This window comes from Catharus ustulatus, chromosome 1, assembly GCF_009819885.2.
Source record: "Catharus ustulatus isolate bCatUst1 chromosome 1, bCatUst1.pri.v2, whole genome shotgun sequence".
Classification (NCBI taxonomy): domain Eukaryota; kingdom Metazoa; phylum Chordata; class Aves; order Passeriformes; family Turdidae; genus Catharus; species Catharus ustulatus.
Window position 1 is genome coordinate 77339175 of NC_046221.1, and position 23495 is coordinate 77362669.

The window sequence follows — 23495 nt, forward strand, 5'->3', positions numbered from 1 at the left end:
GGAATCTATAATCATCATCACTACGACTTAATTTGAGGAAGACTGAGCTCCATTTTGATATTATTTTTAGCTACACCATATTTTCAGCATTACATAATACCAAGTGCATTTCTCAGGAACAGTTTGTTATTTTGTATAGGAAGATCTTACAAGAGCAAGTAGGCCTTATGATTAAAAAAATAAAAAAGGAAAAAAAGGGAGAAAATGAACCAAATGCAGTAACCATCACATTTTCTATTTTTGAATTTGCTTATGTCAGTAACCATTAATCTATAGATGTGTATAAACAACTAAAGGGAGGCAGCTCTCATCTTTCATGTTTCAGCAGAAAATATTTATATTTTCGCCTTTGCATATTTTCCCTGGTTTCAGATATTTATAAAAAGAAGCTATGAATGACTGTCTTGACTTTGACACAAGTTTAGAAAAACTAGTTTGCTAACTTGCAATACTTCAGAACTCTAATTGTTAATGTACACTCTATTTTAAAATGAATTATTGAGTTAGCTTTAAAAGAAAGATACATTTCAAATAAATATTTCATCCACAAGTTCATATTTTACAAGATAGAATTAGAATTCCTTTTAGTCAAACTAAGCATGATGGCAGAAATTCCATAACTAGAATAATTTCAATACTACTTTTTGAATTTCCCAATATAACTAAAGAATTTCAAAACATTTATAAATATCAGAATCTTTTTTAAATGCAGAATTTTTATCCTGTTTTTTGTTATGAAGTCTTTGTATGAAAAAAAAATTATATATAAAAAATAAGACTTCAATACCTAGTAACATTTTCTGAAGCCATCAAGGTAAAAAGCAAAAACCCTCTTTTTATTAAGTAGTCAAAATCATAAATCTTTCCAGGATATTTTCAAAGAATTTTGGAGTATTTGAGCTTTTTTCTTTCACTTTTGGGCATGAAGTGTATTAAGGACATGTGCAGTATTTTTATTAAGAAAGTATATAGAAGTATTTATAAGTATTTTGCATTTGGCATGAGGTAGAACTCTAAAAGAGTAGGATAAATAAATGCTTTAAAACTTCATATTTTTAGTATTTAGAAGAAAATCACTAGAGCCAAGAGAATCTTATTTAGATCATGATTATTTTTACCTTAATCTTTCTATGATTTGTCTACACATTATCTATGCAAATAATATGGACAGCATTTTCTTAGCAAAAAGGATGTCTGCAAGGAACTTACTACAGCTCTGATACTGTAAACAGGTAGTTTTGAGTTTGTACAGGTCCACTGATTTCAAGCTGGATGTTATGGAAGTGTTAGGATCTTTTTTCATGGTGTTCATTCCAGAGTCAATGTGCATAATTTCTGTAAAATTTAAATATCCATTTAAAACTACTATTATTCTTTGTTACAGATGGAACATAAAATAAACACCTAAAATATAATATAAGTAATCATATAAAAAACTAATATGTATGCATTGTATATATCATGGAATCATAAAACGGTTTGGGTTGGAAGAGACCTTAAATATATCTAGGTCCCTGCCATGGGCAGGGACACCTTCCACCAGGCCAGGTCTCTCAAACCTCCATCCAACCCAGTCTTGAATTCTCCCAAGACTGGGGTAACTTCTATGGGCATCCCATTTCAGTTCCTCACCACCTTTAAACTAAAGATTTTCTTCCTCATATGTGATCTAAACCTTCCCTTTTTCAGTTTAAAATTATTCCCCATTGTCCTGTCACTACAGGCCCGTGCGAATAGTCTCTCACTCTTTATTATTGGGTCCCTCCAGCCATTGGAAGGATGCAATTTTATATAACCCTGAAGCCTTCTCTTCTCCAGTATGAACAATTCCAGTTCTCTCAGCCTTTCCCCAAAGGAGATGTGCTCTGTCCCTCTAATCTTCTTCATGACCTGCTCTGGACTTGCTTCAACAGGTTGATGTTATTCCTGTTCTGGGGACCCTGGAGCTGGATGCACCATTCCAGGTGGTCTCTCACCCTACTGACCAAGATGCTTTTGATGCAAACCAGAACATGTTTGGTTTCTGGGCTCTCTGTGCATGTTGCTGGGTCAAATCCAGTCTCTCATCTACCAGCATTCTCGAGTTCTTCTCATCAGGGCTGCTCTCAATCTGTTCATGCCTCAGCCTGTGTTGACAAGGGATGGTGCTCACATCCAAGTGCAGCACCTTGCACTCAGTCTTTTTTATCCTCATGAGATTCCCATAAGCCTGTCCAGATCCCTCTGGATGACATCCTGTTCTTCAGATGTGTCAATCATGTTACTCGCTTGGGGTCAAATTTGCTGAGGCTACACTTGAGCCCTTTGTCTATGTCATTAATTACAGCGCTAAATTACACTAGTCCCGGTACAACTCCAGAGGGACACCACTTGGCAATGAGGTCCATTGGAGCACTGAGGCATTGACCACTACACACTGGATGCAACTGTCCAACCAATTCATTATGCACCTAACAGTCCACTTATCAAATCCATCTCTTTTCAATTTATAATGTTGTGGGACACCATGTCAAAAGCTTTACAGAAGCCCAGATAGAAAACATCTGTAACATCTTTGTGAAGATTTCAACTAATTCACAAATTCAAACTTTACATAACACTTTAATATTTCAGATAAGATCTCAAGCTGCAGAAAAAGAAGTGGTACTCTTTTTCTCCTTTTGCTGTCTTTGTTCCCTCCAGGGTGTGATCTCTTATGTTTTTCTCACTCTCCTCTGAACCCAGAAGAAGAAAATTTAAGGAGATATATCATCATAAAGATGGATTGTTCAAGGTCAATATTCCCTTTCTACAACTTCTGTTCCCTGGTTCAGATCACATGAGGTTAGATGCCAGAGCTAGTGTCAGGGAAGTGGCAGAAATATGCAAAATATAGCAGTTAAAAGCCGGTCAGACGCTTTCATCCAACAGTGTCTAACCTTAGCTGAAGAAACACTTGACATATCAATTTTATTTCAGCTAAAAAATGCTTCTAACCTAAACAGGATTCCACACTTCTTTTCTTACTTTTTAATTTCTTTTGAGATGGGGAAAAGTTTGGTTTCTTATTAAAACACCACAAGTCTGAGGTAGCACAATGGGGAAACCAGAACAATTTAGTCACCCGCTATGAGTAACAGCTGACTCTTGGCACTACAAGAAATTGGAGTTTTGTAGAAGTGCTGTCAGCAAGTAAAAATAACTAGTGTTTGCTGCTAACACAAGAAGGTAAGGTATAATTTTTTTTTCTATTTCTGTCCTGTGAGAGTTGAGCCACTGTCAACTCACTGTCAATCTGTGACCTTCTCCCTTAGACCTCCACCTGCTGACCTGTCACAGTGTTCTAGTCTAAAATACTTTTCATAGGAAGAAATAAGGTGCCAGAACTTCAAATGCAGCAATTAGTAAGCAGGATGGGTGACTTTTATAGCACTATATGGGACTTTAGGCTTCGTCAACTATTTGGCCTAAACTTTGGAGATACAGTCTTAAGCTGACTACAAACTCATTTATACTTCATTTCCTACTACTTCATAGAAGAATAGAACAGTTCTACTCCATAGATTTATCATAATAAGTTCACTTACTGCAGCACTGGACATTAAAATGATAGCCTTGGAATGACGATCATCTTGCCAAATGGAATGTTCAGATCTGGGTTGTGTTAAATGTGTTTTCCTTTTCTATCTCTTTGAAATGACTCATTGCAAAACTGTTTCCCTGACTACATTATTACGACAAATTTGTATTTCCTATTATCTGTATACACTGCAAACAAAACAAAATGAAAAAAAGGCAAAAAACCCAAAACACTAAACACTCCCCCCAAAACAGAGATTTGCACATCTCCAAATAAGAGTTTGGAACTAGCATTAAAAGTTCCTGTCCCATATCCACACCAGTTTGTTGTTTGTTTGTTTGTTTGTTTGTTTGTTTGTTTTTTAATGCAGTAATTTTCCTTACTCTCATTTCATTTTCAGCTATAACACCACATCTGTGTACAGAAGCATAATGCTCCCAGATTCTTTACACCAGCACTTTTGCTTACACTGCAGGGCAATACAATGGGATATGGTCTGCCTGGGGTGTTGTCCCTCTGACTGCATGTTATATCTTTTCATCTTTCATGGCTTCACATCTGAAAACCAAAAATATCACTTATATTCTGAAATGGCATGTTGCATCAGCCAGCCTCTTGATATGAACATGCACCCTTCTATATATCCTTTCACATAAACATGTTACTCTTCACAACCATGTGCAACCTGCTTTCAGAGCCACAGTAAATAGAATTCCTATGCACTATGCCAGTTTATAGGCACCTAATTTATTCCCTTATGAGCCTTTGAAGCTACCAACTCCCAAATAATTTTCCTTCTTTTAAGACATGCTATTATAGAATAAGTCTTGCAGTGAGGCCCTTCTCACATTTATGGGACTATATTGAAGTCTGCAGCAACTGAACTTCTGGTACTGACTGGGACAGTTGGCACTAATTAACTGTATTAATATTAGGAACCCCTGTGTTTTTTTCAGAAGGAACATGTCAAACAAAGGCATATGTGTGTCATAACCTTCATTACAGCTAAAATATGCCAGACATTAAGTTAAACAGCTTAGTGTTGGAGAGGAGATATTGTCTAAGGACATATTATTCATTGAAAATACTAACATTAGTGTCACTGTTTATATGAAGCTAATGCATGGAGTTCTTTACTGAAACCATGTAATTATGCTACTTGTGCACATTTAGGTGTTTGAAAAAAAACCTTTTCTTCATCTAAACCATTTTTGAGAATAGGATTTCTCAAGTGTTGATTCTGCAGTTGGCTGGGAAGGCTGGTTAAAGAGATCTAAGTTAGGAATTGCAAATAACTAGATAAAAGGTAAATCTATTTGAGATTTTTTATATGTAACCATAAAAGAGATTTTTCAAATTACATTGAGAAATATATATTTTTAAATTATTATTATTTGTTAAATAAAGCCAATCTAGGATGCTTACTTAGTCTAATCTTTTTAATGCAGTTTTTTATTGAAAAAAAGATGGCTTTCTGAATGCCTGGGTATGCACCATAGTTGCTAATGTTATGCAGCTGAGTGTAAAGTTGAGGATTTTAAAAGCCTTTTTAGTATGCTGACACCTGCATGCATCTATTTTGAAACTAAAACACAAAGACAGGATTGTTTCTGTTGCTTGGGTTTGGTTTGTTTGTTTTCCCTATCAGATTTCTGCATAACTTCTAAGAATCTCTAAAACATGTAAATAAAATACAACAGATCATATCTGGGTTCAAGATAAGACACATTTTTTCCAATATTATATAAATTAACTAATCATCACACAGAAGGAACACATATAAAAATGCTTTGACATTTCAGTCTTCAAAAGAGAGCAGTCTCAACAAACAGATCAATCTCTCACAAAACAAAGGTCTAGATTCCAAAAACTTCATTTTTCCTGTATATCTCTTTTTGTAAGCTATTGCACTCCACCCTAATCCTCAATTTTAGTAGAGTTACTGGGAAATTAAAGCTTTATGTCATGTAAATCTGAATGATTAGTACCACTTCAATTAAAAATTATTTAGCTGCAGAGTTCCAGCAGCCTGAAAGTAGAAAACATGGTAAAAGAACATTACCTTCCCCCAAGAATCCACTATTCACCTTAATAGATATGATACAATATCTGTCCATAATGGATACAGTATTATTGAATAAAAAATTTCTCACTTAAAATGTGCCTATATATACACATGTATATATATATATATATATACACACATTAGATACATATGTTTTTATATATTACATAAATATGAAGTTTTTAAATTAAATCATTAAAATAGGTATGATAATTGATTGCAAGTTTTAAGCAATACAGAAGATGAATTGTAGGAATGGCTGTTACATGTATGCTTTTTCTTAACTCAATTAATACTTCGGCTTGAATTCTGTTATAAAACAGCATTTTTCCTCCTTGCCAATCATACAGTCATTTTGGAAATTTTCTGTACCGTACACAGCCTTCAGAGAGCCAGGAAAATTAAGGTAAAATAAGCCTTATCCTGGACTCTCTTGTCTAACTTCTGCTTATTTGCAAAATGCTTGATATTGTTCCTGCTGTTATTCATCCTCTAGAAAGCATGAGAACAAATAGGTTACAGCATTTCCCATGTATTTTTTTCAATATCCTGCAAAATATACATCTGCAAGTTTCCACAATGACAGCAATCCCAATGCTCACATTTACTTAAATTTTTACTATTTTACCAGATGCCTCAAAACACTTTTCAGAATACAGTAATTTCACGAATACAAACCGTACCATTTTGACTAAGATTTTACTCCCAAACCGGAAATGTGGCTTATATTCAGGAGTGGCTAATATGTGAAAAATTTTCTGAGATTTACAACCTCAGAAGTGCCAGCCAGGGTGCCCAGCTGAGCAGCTGCCATTAAAAACCGGCATTTCGTGATTGTTACAATTACAAATTGTTACTCTGTTGTACCGCGGGTGGAGCCTGGATCCCTGCAGGCAGCACAGGGGGCAGGGAGAGAGGCGGGAGAGCTCTCTCCTTCCCTCCTCTGCTGCAGCCCGGGGGAGAGACAGGGGGGCCCCGTGCCGCCATTGCCACGGCTCGGGGAGGCGGCGGGGGCTGCCCACCACAGGGCAGCGCCGGGCCAGGGCAAGTGAGCCCAGAGGCGGTGGCTGGCCCCGAGTGGCCCCGCCTAGCAGCAGCACTGGGCTGGGCCACCTGGCCCCGTCGGCAGCCCCGAGCGGGCCGAGCCTGCACAGCCCGAGCCGAACCAGTAAACCCCGCCCTGTCGCGGTTCTGTTACTATTTGGCAACTTTGTTGCACGTGGGTCCTCGCTGCGAACGACAGAGAGGCTTATACTCAGGTGCGGCTTATTTATGGACAATGAACGAAATATTTGCCAACACTCAGAGATATGGCTTATACTCAGTGCAGCTTGTATTCGTGAAATTACTGTAACTTTTTCCTACAACCTCATAGATGTGTGACAGTGTAAAATTAACATCAAGCATGATTAAGAGCTGTACAAGTATCAGTTCTTCATATTTTCATAGTCAAAATACATTGGTCACACCTAATTGGAGATTAAAAACAAACAATCATCCCAACAAACCAGAACAATACAATCCAACTTAATGTCCCCTGAAGTATGTATATGTGTGAATATCTTGCATTTAACTTCCAATAAACCTCCAATTCTCATCAAAGCCTCCTACCAGAAAGCCAGCTCAATAACTGTTACTTCATTCTACATCAAGGCAAATGATAAATAGCCTGTGATAAATAAGGCTATGTACACAGTAAAAAAAAATTGAAAGCTTTATTTCCTCATAAAGTCAAAATATGTGACAGTCGTGAAAAAAAATTACCGCACACCTAAGGGGTAGCCACCTCTTTAATTCATAGAGATGGCTTAAGAGAGAGGAAGGTTAAAAAACAACTTTATATTTCATGGTCCAGAAGACTGTTATTTACTGACTTCATGACTACCATTTTAAAAGACCCCTTGGCTATCAGGAAGGTGTGTCTACCTAAGGAAAATAAACAAACTTTTAAAGCCATATGCCAAATTAATTTCCACTGAGTCCTAATCACCACAGTGTCTAAGCATTTTCAAATTGGCTCAGTCATTTTTAAGAGTATTTCCCAAGAAAGTAAAATTGTCAGCATCCTTAAATATTTTCAACTAGAAACATGCTCATCTGTGAGATATGTCCAAATGAGATTGTCCCCATGATCATTTACTGCGAGCAGATTCTTGAACTAAATATCCAATGAACTCCCAATTGATTTGGAGACAAAGTGAAAATTCAACAGTCTTTTGCACAACACTTTTGCCTTTCAATCATTTGACACTTTTGAAGATAAATGAAATGTCTAGAAACAATAATAGAAAAAAATCTCTTGATTGACCCTACTTAATATTCTAGACATGTACCTACACCAATACATCCACACACACATATATACTTACATCTGTATTTACTTATAGATACACATGCATATCCTAGAAGTGTTCTGCTTTTGTGTGAAACAGTACTCTAATTAATGCAAATTTAAAAAACAAATAATTTAAATAATCCTTGAATTTTATGAATTTGTTTTGTTTTAGTCTCCATTTCTCCTAGAAATTATAGGTCTTAATTTTCATTTTAACAGACAACATCCACAGTATCTAAACATGACAGAAGCAAGAGATTTCAATGAGGTAAATCTGGGGACTGCCATAATTACTTCATTGACGACATTTTAATGGAAATCGTTGTTTTCCAGAGCTGTATTAATGTTTAAAGAGACAAGCTTTCGCACTACCCAAAAAAAGTTCCAACAGATAACAAAAATGATCACAAGTAACATAAAGATGAGGCCAGCTTGTTATTGTAAAAATGACGTACTTTCTCATGGTCTTAATGAAGATTCATATGTGGCTTTAAAATGCAACTGTTAGCACGGCTGGTAAAAGTGCAAATTCTTTAAGGGCTTCCATTAAAAGGTACTATAAATTAACTTTGAAGATGCAAATGAGAGTAAGATTCTAGTTCTTATTCATAGTCAGAATTTCAAAAACACACAAAGGGATATATAAGCTGAGTTCAAAAAAAGGAGCAAATTAAAATAAGTACATGAAGTTAATTTGCTCCTCCTCAAAAAATAATCATAACTTTGATGTTGCATTGCAAAATACACAACAGTACATGCATGTACATCAGAACTGAATTTTTGAAACTGTTTATTTTAAGCTTGCTTTTTTTAAAGTGAGAACTTCAGAAATTGTTTGGAGGACCACAAGTTCTTTTGTGAAAAGGGTAAAGCTGAAAGTATATTAAAGTTGTAATGCATGAAGGAAGGAGTCTAAGAGTAGCAAAGAAATAACATTTCTATGATTAAGTCATTATTCTATAAATTAAAAAATATATATATACTAAAGCCTTCTTTGAAACTGTTAGCTAGGAGTAGGGATTTTTAACCAAGAGATAAACATGCTGCAGCCTTTATGAACTACTGCTTCTCCTAATAGAATCAGCAGGGTAAACTCTCCCTATGTTTAACCATAAAACCAGCTGAATGCTCTTTCTCTCTTTTGGAGTATTCAAGAAATTAAGACTGGGCATAAGGTGAAAAGTGTCACTATAATCTTTAGAAAGGAGACAAGTGGTGGAGTTGTGATTGACCTGTCATGGAGGGCAGCTGCCTGTTCATACAAGTGGCTTGTTCCCACATCCTCCATGGGCAGATTAGAAGTAAGCAGGGCAATTTATGGCCATATTACAGCATTACTTGTGGCTCCTTCAACATGCCAATTTCATTAGCAACTACTTGGTTGGTTCAAGCCTCTGTACATAGAGCAACTTCAGACCCAGAAATATACTGCTGGTGAATTTCATCATTATTTTAAATTGAAATTTTGAAGATAATTCTGTGATTAAGTATTTTAATTTGAATTTAGTGTATGTTTAAACATACACTGTATGAACAATTGTTCTACCTTAAAAAAAAGGTGTTTTTTAATTGTAAAGATGTACAGTCTATTGAACAAAATCAAGACTTCTAAGCTGCAGTTCCTTTATTAAGGATGGCAGATCACTTTATACTTTGTATCTCTTTAGTCATTAGAAAATGAAATGCAAAAGCTAATCAACGTTAACACTTGAAACATTCTGACTAGTCTTTCCTCTGTTTCATCTCTGCCATTTGATTGCACAAGTATTACTGTTTCAGAAGTGACTTTATGGTGAGAAGGGGAAAAAGAATCTTCACAAAAGAGTAAAGTTGTCCAGAGTTGTTAGCTCACCAGTCCTTCAAATTATTCCTCATTCATTTCACTATTTCCCACCTGTTACTGCATCCATAATACTTTTTAGATTCTCATGCAGGGCATGTGATGCACTTCGCAGTTACAATTGCTGCCAAAGGAAAACTAAAGTTACTGTATCAAGGTATGGAACAGCGGGAGGGTGAGGGCTGGAGGTTTTGTTCAGTTTGAGCCATTCTCTGCTAGTGTAGTTTCTGACATTATGTTACAACAGTGTGTGTATTGTGTTCACTGGTAAATTCTGGTGGATTATAGGCAGAGCAGTTTAGTCACATTACATCTCTCTATGCGGTGAGACAGTCATTAGCCTTTGGTTCCTGCTCTAATGAAAGTTCTCATGGCACAATTTAAAATAGGATTTCTTTTTGTCATAGGAAAGGATGCAGTAAACGAAACCCCAAACCACCCAAATGCAACAAATGCAAGAAATTATGAGCATCATTTCCTCATTTTGTTTACAAAATATAAAGTACTGTTTCTGAAGTAAAGGTGTGCAAAAATAGCATCTCCTATTTCTGAAATGAGTTGTTTGGTCCATCTGTTTTTGCTGATAGGGACTGAAATAGAGAGGAAAAAGTAGTTCTGAGGGAAAGTAAGGCTACAGTAGGAAGTATAGCTTAGTTTTCTTAAGTCTCTCACAAATTACTTTTTGATCACTTTAGCAGTGACCTTTTATTTACGCCACAGTGGTGCAAAGTTTGTGATTCCTGGGCTGGAGATCACTGGATATCAAAAACAAGGGCACAGTAACTATGTGCAGTAGCTGATTTCTCAATCAAAAGTTTTATGACACAAGATATACAAAAATAAGACAGCAGATTTTCAAGTGAAATTAAGCTTCACCTCATAATTATGCAATAGATTATTAAAAATAGTTAAACTTGAAAAAATGTAGTTTATGAATTATTTATTACATGTCCTCTTTTATGCTATCTTTTTACCTCCTCTCTTTTGTGTTTTAAGAAATTTCATCTCAGTGTATATGTGTGAACTACATTTTAAGGTCCTTTTCACTTTTCCATTTTAGTGCTATTATGCTATTGCACTTTTGATTCTTGTTCCTCAGGTTGCTTACTTGTTCTAAGTTGTTTTTATTTTTGTAATTTTTTTTTTCTTTGTCATGTCCATTTACTCCTCTTCTGTTTTGGATCATGAATCTATTTACCTGTTGAAACTTACTCCTTTTCTACTTTTATTCTTTCTTTTCCTTTGTTCTTCAAAATCTTTCATGCTACCAACATTCGTCCCTTCTACAGAAAAGGAAGACCAGTCTAGTGAAAGTCCCACTAAATTGTGGTCATGCACTAAAGAGCACAGTCCACTTAGGGATTCACTATTCTTTCAGCTTTCTAGGTATTTGTCTTCCATTCAAAATATAAGAGTTGTATTTATTTAGTCCTGCCCTTTACATACCAAGGAGTCAGAAGTGATGCCATCCAGCTGATGTGGTAATGAGGTACTTGGTGGTGAGCCCAGTGCCTCCCTAAACTTTTTAGCCTTGGGTAGTGCCACATAACTCCCAGTTCATCATTTGTCTGGTTCATTGCCCAAGCACAGACTACTATCCAGAAAGAACAACCTGCTCTCAAAGACAAAAGGGGTCTAAAACCCCTCAAAATCTCTGCAGCTCACTTAAAATTTCACTTATGTTTTCAGCAGGGGCATCTCCAGACTACATCTGAATAAACCTTGGAGTAATGTTGTCTGAGCAAACTACATACAACATTCCCAATTTGGCCTCCAGAGATTTTACCAGAGCTTACCCAAATCTTTTGCTCTTGTAAAAGTAACCCTCTTCAAAAATCTTCCCTCTGTAAATAAACTTGAGGAACAGCAGATTGCCATTGTGCTTGAAAACAGGAAGCAAGCATAAGAACTTCTCCTTTAGGGAGATAAGTCCTTCCTGCCTCTCCACTTACCCCAGCTGGTCTTCTATTTCTGAAAATGAAACAGACCTTCTGCACATACACAGACAAAACTTCTCTGTAAAAGTCAGATCTTTTCAATAATTGCCAATTTTGACTTGAAAGAAAATAGAAATGAAGCTGTCTCATAATGTAAAAAAATACCCTGCTTCAGCATTTTCAGACTGTTTTATTTCCAAACTACTTTTGAATTGCTCCAAAATACTAGTGTTATTAAAAAAAAAAAAAGAAAAAATCAGAATCAAAATGCATTTTGAAGTTAGAGATTTCCCTTCGGGGGAAAAAAGAAAAAAAAAAAAGACCTTTTCTGATTGATATTTAAATCACTTCATTTTTTTAAATGGAACATGCATGGTAAAATCTTGAAGCATACATTACTAAAAATGTAATCTGCTCATTTTATTCTCCCAAGATGGAGAATGCTGTTTAAAATGAAGGTTACAGAATAAGTTATCAGTAAAACTAAAATTTCTTAGTAGATGCTGATACATCCTTCTGACTGGCAGAAGCTGTTGTAATTCATGTCAGCCAAAAAAGCCAAGTAGGAACAAGAGTGGCATGCTGAACAGCCTGACTTCACATAAAAAGGTAGCAAATATGTGCTTTTCTCATCTAGTGGAAGACCTCTTTTGCACTGCAGCAATCCTCGTCAAGCTATTCAGTTTTGCAATGGACTCTGTTATCATGCTGGGGAACTTAATTATGCCAGAGGGACTCTTTTAAACACGAAATAGCACAAAGGAATAGAGACCATTTCAAACATAATTCATAAAAACCTTCTAATTTCAAATGTTTTGGGGTTTATTTTCAAATTTATGTCTCATTCTTTTTTAGTTCTAGTAATCTGTGTTAATGACACTCAATTCTGACACTTCCTAGATATGAAGTGATGCTCTAAGTCCAGTAGTTTTCCTTTTTGGGTTCTACATTTTATATGCACTTACATTAATTTTTATGCATGCACAAACACACAAAGAAGCACTACTTAGATTAAGTATGGATTTGTCTCCTCTCAGGTTGCCTTCAAAATTTACCTTCTGCTTTTTGCTGTGCCTACATTAGGACCCCATAAATCATACAATTGATAAGTTATCAAAGTTTCCATGTTGAAGACAAAGAAAAAGAAAAAAAAATGAAAAGGAAGAGGAAAAGAAGACATACCTCTTGAGAACTCGTATTTAGTTACCATCCTAAAATGAATTAGACTTGTTGGGTTAGGTTGGGTTGAATTGGACTTGGCTTTGCAGAAGAATGGTGTTATCACTACTTAGACTGCTATTGTAGTTAATCTCACATTTTTTGTGTCATCCTTCACACCAATTTGCTCTGTGGCACGTTTGATGTGGCTGGCTGCCAGAAGCCTGCCCAAGTGCTCTCTCACTCCCCCTTCTCAACGAAACCGGGAGAGAAAAAAAATGGAAAAGCTTATGGGTTGAAGTAAAGAGATCGTGTTTACTTATCAATTACCACAAGGGTGAAAACAGTCTTCACTTGAAAAATAATTTAATTTACTGTACATTAAAAATAGAGTTGGATGGTGAGAAGCAAAGGTAAACCCTAAAATAGTTTTCCCACTCACAGTTTTTCCCAGACTTTACTTCCTTCCTTCACTCCTGCTGTGTTCATTTAGACAACCTATTTGTACTTTAAATCAAGATGATTTCCGCTGACAAATGTACCAGGAGGCAGTTTGTGAAGTAATCTAGACTATAAACAAATAAATAAATATATCATACTATGGCTACCATTCAAGTGGGGTATAGATAAGGCCTACTATTCTTTGATTGAAACATTTGCTTCTTTACCAATTATTCCATAATTAATACTGAGTTCCTTTATTTCATTGCCTAGGGTCATTTCTGACCCAAAAAGCTCATGAAGGAAAGCTGCACGAGTACTGTCTATCATTTGTGAGCATCCTTCTTTATGACACAGTAGACTGCTGGCAGAGAGAGTTAACTGCCTGCTGACATTGAATTTTTTGAGGTTAGACTCTTTTTAATAGTTTTTCACAGTTGCACTATTAGTTTAACAGAAAGGAGATTTGCAATACTATCTTTTCACCACATGAGAAGTTTCTGTAGGGTTACATCTTCTGTACTCTCCTCAGCAGCCGTAATTATACAACACTTGAGCCTCAGGAAGCAAAGACATTCCAATGAGACAAAAGAAGAAGTCTCCCAAAGACTGTCCTAAACCCTGTAATAATTCCCTTTAAAGCAAAAAAAAAAAATTTCCCTTCACCAAAACATTACACTAGGAAAACAAAGAAAGAAAATTAATGTGCATTTGGTTGCCATGAGCATACTCAGACTTCAGTGTCAGTCCCATGACAGTACCTAGATCAGGAGGCCACATAAAAACTTTCCTGATTAAGGTATTTTGGATTGAATTTTTTGTGTTGGACAGAAAAATTACTCTTTATTCTTAACTTCTAGATGCTACAATGTCACACAGTATAAACATATGATTCAACTGATTGTGGTTTTTATTAGCCTAGCAAGGGATATTGACTCCTTCCCTATTTGTCTTGAGGAGGCAGGGGATTTAACTTATTGCTTTTCTGAAAGAAGAGGGGACTAATGGAATTTTACCAATCTCAAAGAACTGTCTTCATTTTTTATTTTTTTTTTTTTTGTCCAGAGGAGGAGTTCTGCTAGACACTGTTAGTGTTTAAAATGTCCTTAAATATTCACCTCTTTGGGATAATCTTAACAGCTCAGCTTGTCACACAGGTGACCTCTAGCTGTTTAACCAGGCAAAAAGTAATCCAGGTACCTAATGGCAAAAATCTTCTTCAGAGTCCAATGATTTGTGACAAAGCATTTTCACAACTTTTCTCTGCTGTTTTGCTGCAGAGAAAGAAGTATTCATCATATCTTGACATGCTCTTCAGATAACCTGAAATATTGGGAATTGTTGTGTAGGTAAAACTATTATTTGTACAGCTGTGTTATGTACTATAGAAAAAGTAGTTGTGTCTAACAGGATCTGACAATAATGTAGTATCACAAATCTATTTTGATTACTCTGGATTTCTGCTTTTCCTGATCCCTGGGATATGCTGAAAAGCAAGAGTAGAAATTATTCACTTCAATGCCATTGATCACAGGTGAATGAGGGTCTTCTAAACTTATAGTCAAGACAGACATTTGCCTGCAAGTTATCTGGGAAAGCTTCAATCAAGAAAGACTGAAGGTATAGAAAAAGAGGAATAGGGAATGATATCAATTAAGTGCACAGTGCTTAGTAGTATATTTTTCTTTCAAAGAGAATGAGATACAAAACAAAAAACAAACAAACAAAAAAAACAAACCAAAAAACCCCCAACCTGGCCAAAAATAGGGTAAAGAGCTTCTTCTTAGTCAACCTTCTTCCCCTGGCAAGGAGTCAAGCACCTTTACACCTCTAGCTATTGGACTGCCTGCATCTATCTAGACATTTGTCAGCTCTAGATTGTGTGAGTAAAATACATTCCGACATCTTGAAAAGTCCTAAAAAAAAGGCTTGTGAAGGACATCTTTGTGCTTTAATATCTTATAAGAAAGGCTTTACAGAAGCTTTCATTTGCTCCTAACCCATAAACTACACCAAATGTTTTGGCTCACAGTACTCATATTCCCGTATAACCTATATTGTCTTCTTTATGATCACAGGACAAGGGTAAACTATTGTCACGCATAAGTGAATGCTGAAAAAATGTCCGTAGCATTTAATGACCTTTATTTGCCAAAGAGGTAGATAACTTTGACCAGGAGAGAAAAAACAAACAAAACCTCACAAATAGAATTTCTTATTGCAAAAATACCTATTTTTAAATAGAACCTCAAAAAAACAGTTTAGGATGAGAAAAAGTGTTTTATTGAGTCAGAATTCAGAGACATGGAATTTTTCATCTAAGCAGAAAATGAATATGGGGAAATTAATTAAGGCAAATCTTTAAGTGAACAGTTTCAGCTGAGGTTCTCTTAGTGCCAGAGAACCTCAAATATGTTTGATCACTAAAATTGCTGCTTTGGCTTTCAAAGATACATCAGTCCCTGTGCATTCATATTGTTAAACTGAAGCATGTATCTTAAGTGATAATGATTCTAGGTCCAGTCAGGTAGGATAACTCTTGATTGGGCCAGTGGATGTTGTCTGATTTCTTACTGAAATCAATACTGAAACAACTGTATGTGGTTTACAAGCAGTAGATGCCTTCCTATAATCTGCTGATTCTTTCTTGGTACATATTTAGGTACAACAGTTATTCAGGTGACAGCCACAGATGCTGATGATGCCAACTACGGGAACAGTGCCAAAGTGGTGTACAGCATCCTCCAGGGACAGCCTTATTTCTCAGTGGATCCAGAAACAGGTTAGCAACCCATTCAGTCTCACTTTTTGCAGTAACAGTGACAGGATGCAGGGAGCAAGACATATTTCACTTCCATTTCAATGCTGGAACAGACTTGACACAAAGCTGATACCCTTTCATTGAATGAAAACCAGAATCAAAGTAAAAGTATGCTGTTTCTGTCAAAATATTATTATTGCAGAAAAATTCCTTTCCTTGGTAAAACTAAGATTTCCAGAACATGATTGTTAACTGTAAAGGCCAAAAGTAAAAAAAAAAAAAAATACTGTAAAGGTTCCAAAGAATCACCAAAATTAATCACAAACTTATTTTACTTATTTTATACCAGTTTCTGGGAATTTTATCTGCTTGCCTTTAAAAAACATTTCATACTATTCTCATACTGTAAGATTAAAAAAAAACCCAAAAAACTCACAGGTAATTAAATATTTCTAAAAGTTTGGAATAGTTTCCTGACCACTGACAATTTTTAACTTAAGCTTCTTCTGAAGCTGCATTATGATTCAAAGAGTTAGGAGAACTGAAGCAAGTATCATTCTTTCAAGTTGAAAAGAATATATTGAAGCCTTTTTCATTATTATACAAGAAATTGGATAAGGGACAAACACAAACTTAAAAGGAAAAAATAATGTGAATTTTGGATATCTCAAAATTTTGGATAACTCAAAATTTTGGATAACTCAGAATTAGGGTTCAGAAAAGAAAGATGCAACCAGAAACTCCCCTCTTCCAGACATCTGATCCTAAGGCACTCAAGACTCAGTAGGCATTGCATTAGCTTTTCTTGCATGTTATCAAAATCATTCTGGTTTTCTAATTGAGAATTTAAGTGAAACTCTTTCCAGAACCCCTGAAGTTCCTAGTCCATTGAGAGTGCTTAGATGATGACTAACTTACTTTTGAAACAATTTGGTTTTTTTCTAAATACAGCAAGGGCATGATATGCAAAAGGTAATTCATCACAAGGCTACAATTTTAAAAGGGAGTGTAATGATTTTGCCTTGGATAAGTTTTTGGTTTTCCCCTCTTTGTTCAGTCTCTATTTTTTGCTCTCTTCTCCAGTCCCCTACTCAAATGTCATTACCAGACATGAGCAGGCAAACAGGACTAATACCACATGGGCAATAACTGATGGTAGCAGTTGTTTAGGCAGGCAAACAGTGAGGAAAAGCCCTGGACTTACATCTTTGGTTCAGGGATTATTTTTTTCATTGTAATCCAATTTGCAATTTCGTATTACATGTATTAACAAGCCTAGGTATGATAATCAGAACCTGGTAATCCTGGATCAGACATAAATTCATAACCGCTGAGCTGCAAAGATTTTTTTTTTTTTAAATTTCATTAACTTGCTAGAATATAAATTTTCCAGGATTGCCTTTTTTTTGTGTAGTATCAAACTGAGCCTATGATGAGAGCCTTCTGAGAAAGAAGGGACAGGGGTGTAAAGTCTTCAAGCAGAAAAGGGCACTATGCTTACACTAAAGAAAACTCTCATGATGCCAGCTTTGAAAAGCTACCACCCTTCCAAATACATAAAAAGTTTTGCTTGGTTTTCTAAAAGGAACTGCAATGAAAATCGGCATAAGCCACCACTTTGTTTTCTCACCTGAGATCCCTATTATTTTTTGTGTACTGCAAAAATGTCTGAGACATTTAAATTACAATTATGAAATTCTTCAAATTGGAAACCCCAAAAAAGATTTTTCAAAACTAATTTTAATGTCTTGTCCAATTCTTTTATTAGCTGAGGCCCAGCTGTCTTACAGTGAACAGCACTGAGCATCGCAATCTATGATCTATTACAACCCAGAATAATGAATCCTGGGCATGATAGAGTTCAGCCTTTTGCTATTATATCAAAATTTCACTAGGGCTGGAGATTACAAAATATAGTAAAAAATAACTGGAGGTAGAAACTGGGAAATGTCATCAATTAAAATATTGATATTTTTATCATTAAAAATAATCAAATTGATTTAGCAAAACAAAAACTATGAATATTGTGTCTGTGACAATTTTTGGTCTTTTTTCTTAAATCACATTAAAGCATCCATAGACTGAAAGGCTTGTTGTAGTATACCTTGTTGTGATTGCTATGGATTATCATCTGCACAGTGTAGCTGACAGAAATCATCTAAGAGCTCTGAGATTATAATGTTATAATCTTTTTCTTCACCACTCTGCCTCTTGTTTTTTTTTTTTATTACTCCCTCAAGGCATAATCAAGACTGCTTTACCAGACATGAGCAGAGAAAACAGGGAGCAATACCAAGTGGTCATCCAGGCTAAAGACATGGGAGGCCAGATGGGAGGACTATCAGGAACCACCACCGTGAACATCACACTGACTGACGTCAACGACAATCCACCTCGCTTCCCCCAGAGTATGGAGAGTCTAATAGCTCAGTTTTCAAAGAACTTCTCAAAAATCAGCTGGTTTGCATTGGCCATCTGGAAGTTTCTTTTTTATCACTGGTTTTTGTAGTACTTACCCACTGCTGTGTCTGCTTGTTTAACAGCTTTACTAAGGCAAATTGCAATCCCTGCCTGCATTTTTTTAATATAAAATTATTTGCTGGAACGATAAACTTCTCATTCTTACTCTGCTTGCAAAAATATAAACTGTAACAATAATTTAGGGCAACTACAGAGACTTAAGAAGAATTTAACTAAAAAATACAAGGATTTGTTCTCGGTAGTACTTTTAGTTCCATGTGTTGAGGCAAGCAAATACATCACAAGTTTTCTAATGTTCTGACTTGCACAGGCATAGTTGATTAGTTCATATGCTCTGCTGGTATTCTAAGTATTTGGTTTGGGTACTTGTAATCTGTGTTCAGTTCTTGAATGATTTTGATAACCTAGGCCAGTTTGACATAATAAAATAAGGTTTTTTAAAATATCTTTGCAGAAAAAAAAATGGCAAACAGCAGAAAGCTGCACAACACAGAAAGCTTCAGAGTAACAGAGTACAGATCGTTTTATCCTAGGCCAGTGTTTAAATCCAGTCTCACATTGTTACAGTCAGCGTCTGATAACTGTTTGCTAGGCTGCAGATAGGAGACATTTACAGCCTCAGTCCAGCGCCTGCCAGAAAAATGTCCACATAATAAAATTTGAATTGCTTGCTCACACTGATGAGAGACCTGGCTCTCTTTACAGATCCACTAAGGACTGAACAAAGAGAGTTGATTTGTAAAATGCTTCCCTGGACTTGAAAAGCACTTCAGTGCCATGGCAATAAGTATACTCAGAATAGTACAAACTGTTCAATCTAGTGCAGATTTAAAAAAAAAAAAAATTGGAAAACTCTGACAGCATGGAAGAATGGATCCTTGGAATAATAAATTACTGTTTTACTCTCTGTCCATGATAGAACATTGCTTTAAAAGAAGAGAGAGGAGGGGAAGTACTGCAACCCTCATAAAGAAAAGATACTTTCAATTCACATTCAGAGCTCACTTGATGAGAACCACCTTCACATGGTAAATTCAAACCGCAATTTTTAACCTAACTTCCTGTTCGACTTCATGAGGGGATATTTTTAATCATGTATAGCATGATACAGTCAATTATATTTTGGCAAATAGGAATCTTAAAACCTAAACTATAATTTATGGTGACACATTGCATTGTAAGCCTCACTGTTGAATAAAAAAAAATAAGATAAAATAAAGAATTAAGAACATATAGAACTGTAAAATAATTTAAGATTTGCAGTCCCCTTAGCCTGTGTTCCTCATGATGCTCTTCTTTCAAAATTAACTGAAGCCTCAATCTATAAAAGTTTTTGTGATTATTTCAATAAACTTTGGGATGGGTACTTTTTAAAGAAATTTACACAATTTGATGCCTCATACAATATTCTCTGTAGCATTCTACTTTGAACAACACTGAAACACTTGTGGCCTACAGAATGCCTGCTGTGGGATCATCCAGTGCTGCAATTTCAGTTGTGCTGGTGACCCTTTCCTCTCATTTTCTTTCTTCTCAGCAGGGCAGTTTTTAACACTTTCTAGGAAATCAATAAAAGAGAAATCAGGCAGATTTTATTTCTTCTTAGGTAGCTATGAAGAGAGGCACACCTTCAAAAAAACTATCTGTTCTGGAAGTTTTATTTTACAAAAACATTTATCTTCCATTTTCAGTTATGTGAGGAAAAATAAGTAAAATTGTTGCCCAAAGAAGAAGGTGAACGGCAGTTGTAAGCAATACCAGTTAATATGAAGGTATTTAAGAGCCAAAAGTTAATTTCTTAGAGGGATGGAGATAGTAAAATGGCACTGTGAAGTAGTGGTTGTTCAGATTGCATCAAGGAGAAACATTTTCTATTTTGTTTTGTTTCTTGAAAGTAGTCATGGAAAATTAGAAGACATAGGCCTGAATGGAATTTAAATGGTGCTATAATGAAAGCCTTACACATTTTGAATTCCATTGTACTCTAAACCAAAAAGTCATCTCACATGTCGAAAATGTGACGCTTTCACACAGCACCACAAAAATAGGAATGCTTTCAAACAAAAAAGCACTGAAGGGAGGTATTCGTCTAGACGGAGCAATAAGTACCATGATGGAATCTGTTCTTTTGGTAGGTCGGGCTCAGCTGCCCAGCCCTTGAATTTGTCAAGGGTTCAAGGTTTGAAACTCATAGTTTAGTTGCCAGGTATCCTACCTTTCATCCCTTTTGCAGACTGGTTGGAGGGAACAATATGCATTTTAGTCTGTGTGGATTGCAGTCAAACAGGCTACTGCAGAGTTTTCACTTACAACCTTGATTTGTACAGCAAACCACACTTTAACATCAGGCATTAGCTTCCATTTTGCTACACATCTTTATAAATACAAAGTGTTTTCAATAAATCTTTTCTGTACTTAGTCTTTACAACACGGGACAGAAACGCATCCTGCACTCAGAATTTTGATATGTTCATTGTGTTAAATGGAACAGTCAGGATCCTTTAGGTGTATTAAAAGGCAAAGGACATGTAAATGTAGGAAATAGAGTTGTTGCAACAAAGAGAATTGACTGTACCTTACTACAAGTCAATAAAATTTATATGGGTTCTTATTAGATTCTTTGAATAAGGGTTGGACATTTTATTTTATTAGGTGCTAATTTTGTCAGATTTTTAAGGTATTTCTCCAAAGCTACTACTTCACTCAGTAAAATAATATGAATTCACATGAAAAAGAGATCAAAAGAAACACCAGATTCTGTCATGTTATATGCAAAATATGAATGCTTCAGATTTTATTTTTTACATTTTCTTGGTAGCAAATAACAGAAAACACTGAATTAGAAATTTTTTTCTGTCTTACTCCTGATGAAACATCTTCAATGTCTGGTTCTTACTGGTCAAGAAATCCATCTGATTAATAGTTTTTTTTCCTACAGCATGTCTTTAAAATTAGATTTTTTATTACAAATGTTGTCACAAAATACATATGAATTCACTTTTCAGACACACAAGCAAGAGTAAAGTGTCTGTGCAAGTAGATTTCTTTCTAAAAGACTCTGATTATAAAAACAGCAATAGCAATTAACATGAACATGTATCCAAATGCTCTTTACCATGACTCTTTAGTATGTATTATCCATAACAGATAATCAATTATTTTCAAACAGAACACTTACTTAAACATATTGAAAATAATTAAAAGAAAGGGCTTTTCTATTTTAGTTCCTTCCAAAATCCTGACTGATTTCTACAACTCTTGTACCTTGAGAGAACAAAACAAAATCCTTTCCTATTTCTAAATATATCTAGGAACATTTCTCAAGAAAAAAAAAGTATGTAGTGTTAATTATCAGGTCAACAACAACTACCTTATTGCTTAGCATCTTTGCCCCTTAAAGTTGAAGAAAAAAAAATTTTAAAACCCCACAGTATTAAATGGCTTCAAAGAACAACTTGAATTTTTTTGTGAGAGTTTGTTAATCAGCTCTGAATCCTGTTTAAAGTTTAGTGTCAGCAGCATGTTTCCTGGAGTGTTTGGAATTTCAAGTTACTTTAAAAATCCAGTTGAAATTGACAATTATTTTTATTTAGTGAAAAAAAAAAATGTTTCTCAAAGCAATAAATGCTTGATTTTGCTCTTCCAGGCTCCTACCAGTTCAGCTCTCCTGAATCTGCACCACCTGGGACTCCTCTTGGCAGAATTAAAGCCAATGACCCCGATGTGGGAGAAAATGCAGAGATTGAGTATAGCATCTCCAATGGGGATGGATCAGACATGTTTGATATCATCACTGACAAGGACACACAGGAAGGGATTATAACTGTCAAAAAGGTTTATTTTTTCTCCCTCTCTTTTATCTGTACTTAGCTCTTCAGGTGTTACAGTTCTTTTTCTTTTTCCAGGAGAAGGGAGGGTAGATCTCACAAGGGGTCAGGCTGCCAAGGAGCTGTTGTGTTAGTTTTGTTCTTCTCTTTCTTTAGCAGGTATCTGTTATTTTCAAGTCTCAAGGGAAATTTCCTGGCATGTCACTTCACATAAAGTAATATCTCAGTGGCTGCTGTCTGTTCAATATATAGAGTCTCACACATGGTACTTTCAAATTAGGGCTGTGAAATCTTGGAGGGGTTCAGTTCACAGTGGGGTTTATCAGCTGATTGCTGTGGTAAGATTTACAAGGGTGGGAGGCTTACCTGGAGTTTGATGAATTTGCACATCCAAGGCTAAAGCCTCCCTCTCTAATGTGTGTAACAGCCAGTTATCGCCAGTACCTAAAATCTGTCTTGGTTTAAGTCCAGTCTTGGTGATATTTCAGTTGTTACATATGATGTCAATGAAACTCCCAAGAGCAAAAACATTCACAGAAATATAATTCAAAATACAATGTCTGATAGATTTATTGGTTGCTTTTCAGAATACAGCCTATTAAACTCTGAACACTCTTTTTGATTCTAGTGTTATTAAATATATCACTAGCATTAATTGATACCTGTCTATAAATAAAATATAGATCTATAAATATATTTGGAAACATATACTTATTTATGTATCTATATGTATGAACATCTATCTACATTATGCAGATACGGATATGCATGTTATATATGTCACCTAGATTGAAAATCAAGCTTCACAGATTTTCTTTTTACTGAGGAACATGGAGATCAGGGAAAAGTCTGCATTTCTCTTAGTGCCAAACAGGCAAGGGTAGATGGCAACTCACTGCCAGTGAGATGAGACAAATAAGACTTTGCAAAACTCCTTGTTATGGACTGAGTAAAGCTTTCCTGTTTCTTTCTTTCTAGTTTTATATAGGTCAAAGCCTCCTATTTTTTTCAGGAAACTGAATAATTAATAGGCAGAGGGATCATAACTGCCTTGCTATCCTATAATAATCCTTATTTTTCTTAATGCCCAG

The 23495-nt window shown here is 35.6% G+C and overlaps 1 protein-coding gene across 2 annotated transcripts in view; it reads left to right on the top strand.

Moving 5' to 3' along the window:
- Positions 1-23495, top strand: part of CDH9 (cadherin 9) — a 111733-nt gene that overhangs the window by 69922 nt on the left and 18316 nt on the right. For both annotated transcript variants that reach the window (XM_033059238.1, XM_033059246.1), the window contains 3 exons: positions 15998-16117; positions 18337-18504; positions 22224-22411. In XM_033059238.1, the coding sequence (XP_032915129.1) occupies positions 15998-16117; positions 18337-18504; positions 22224-22411 (476 nt within the window). The remainder of the gene's footprint in view (positions 1-15997; positions 16118-18336; positions 18505-22223; positions 22412-23495) is intronic.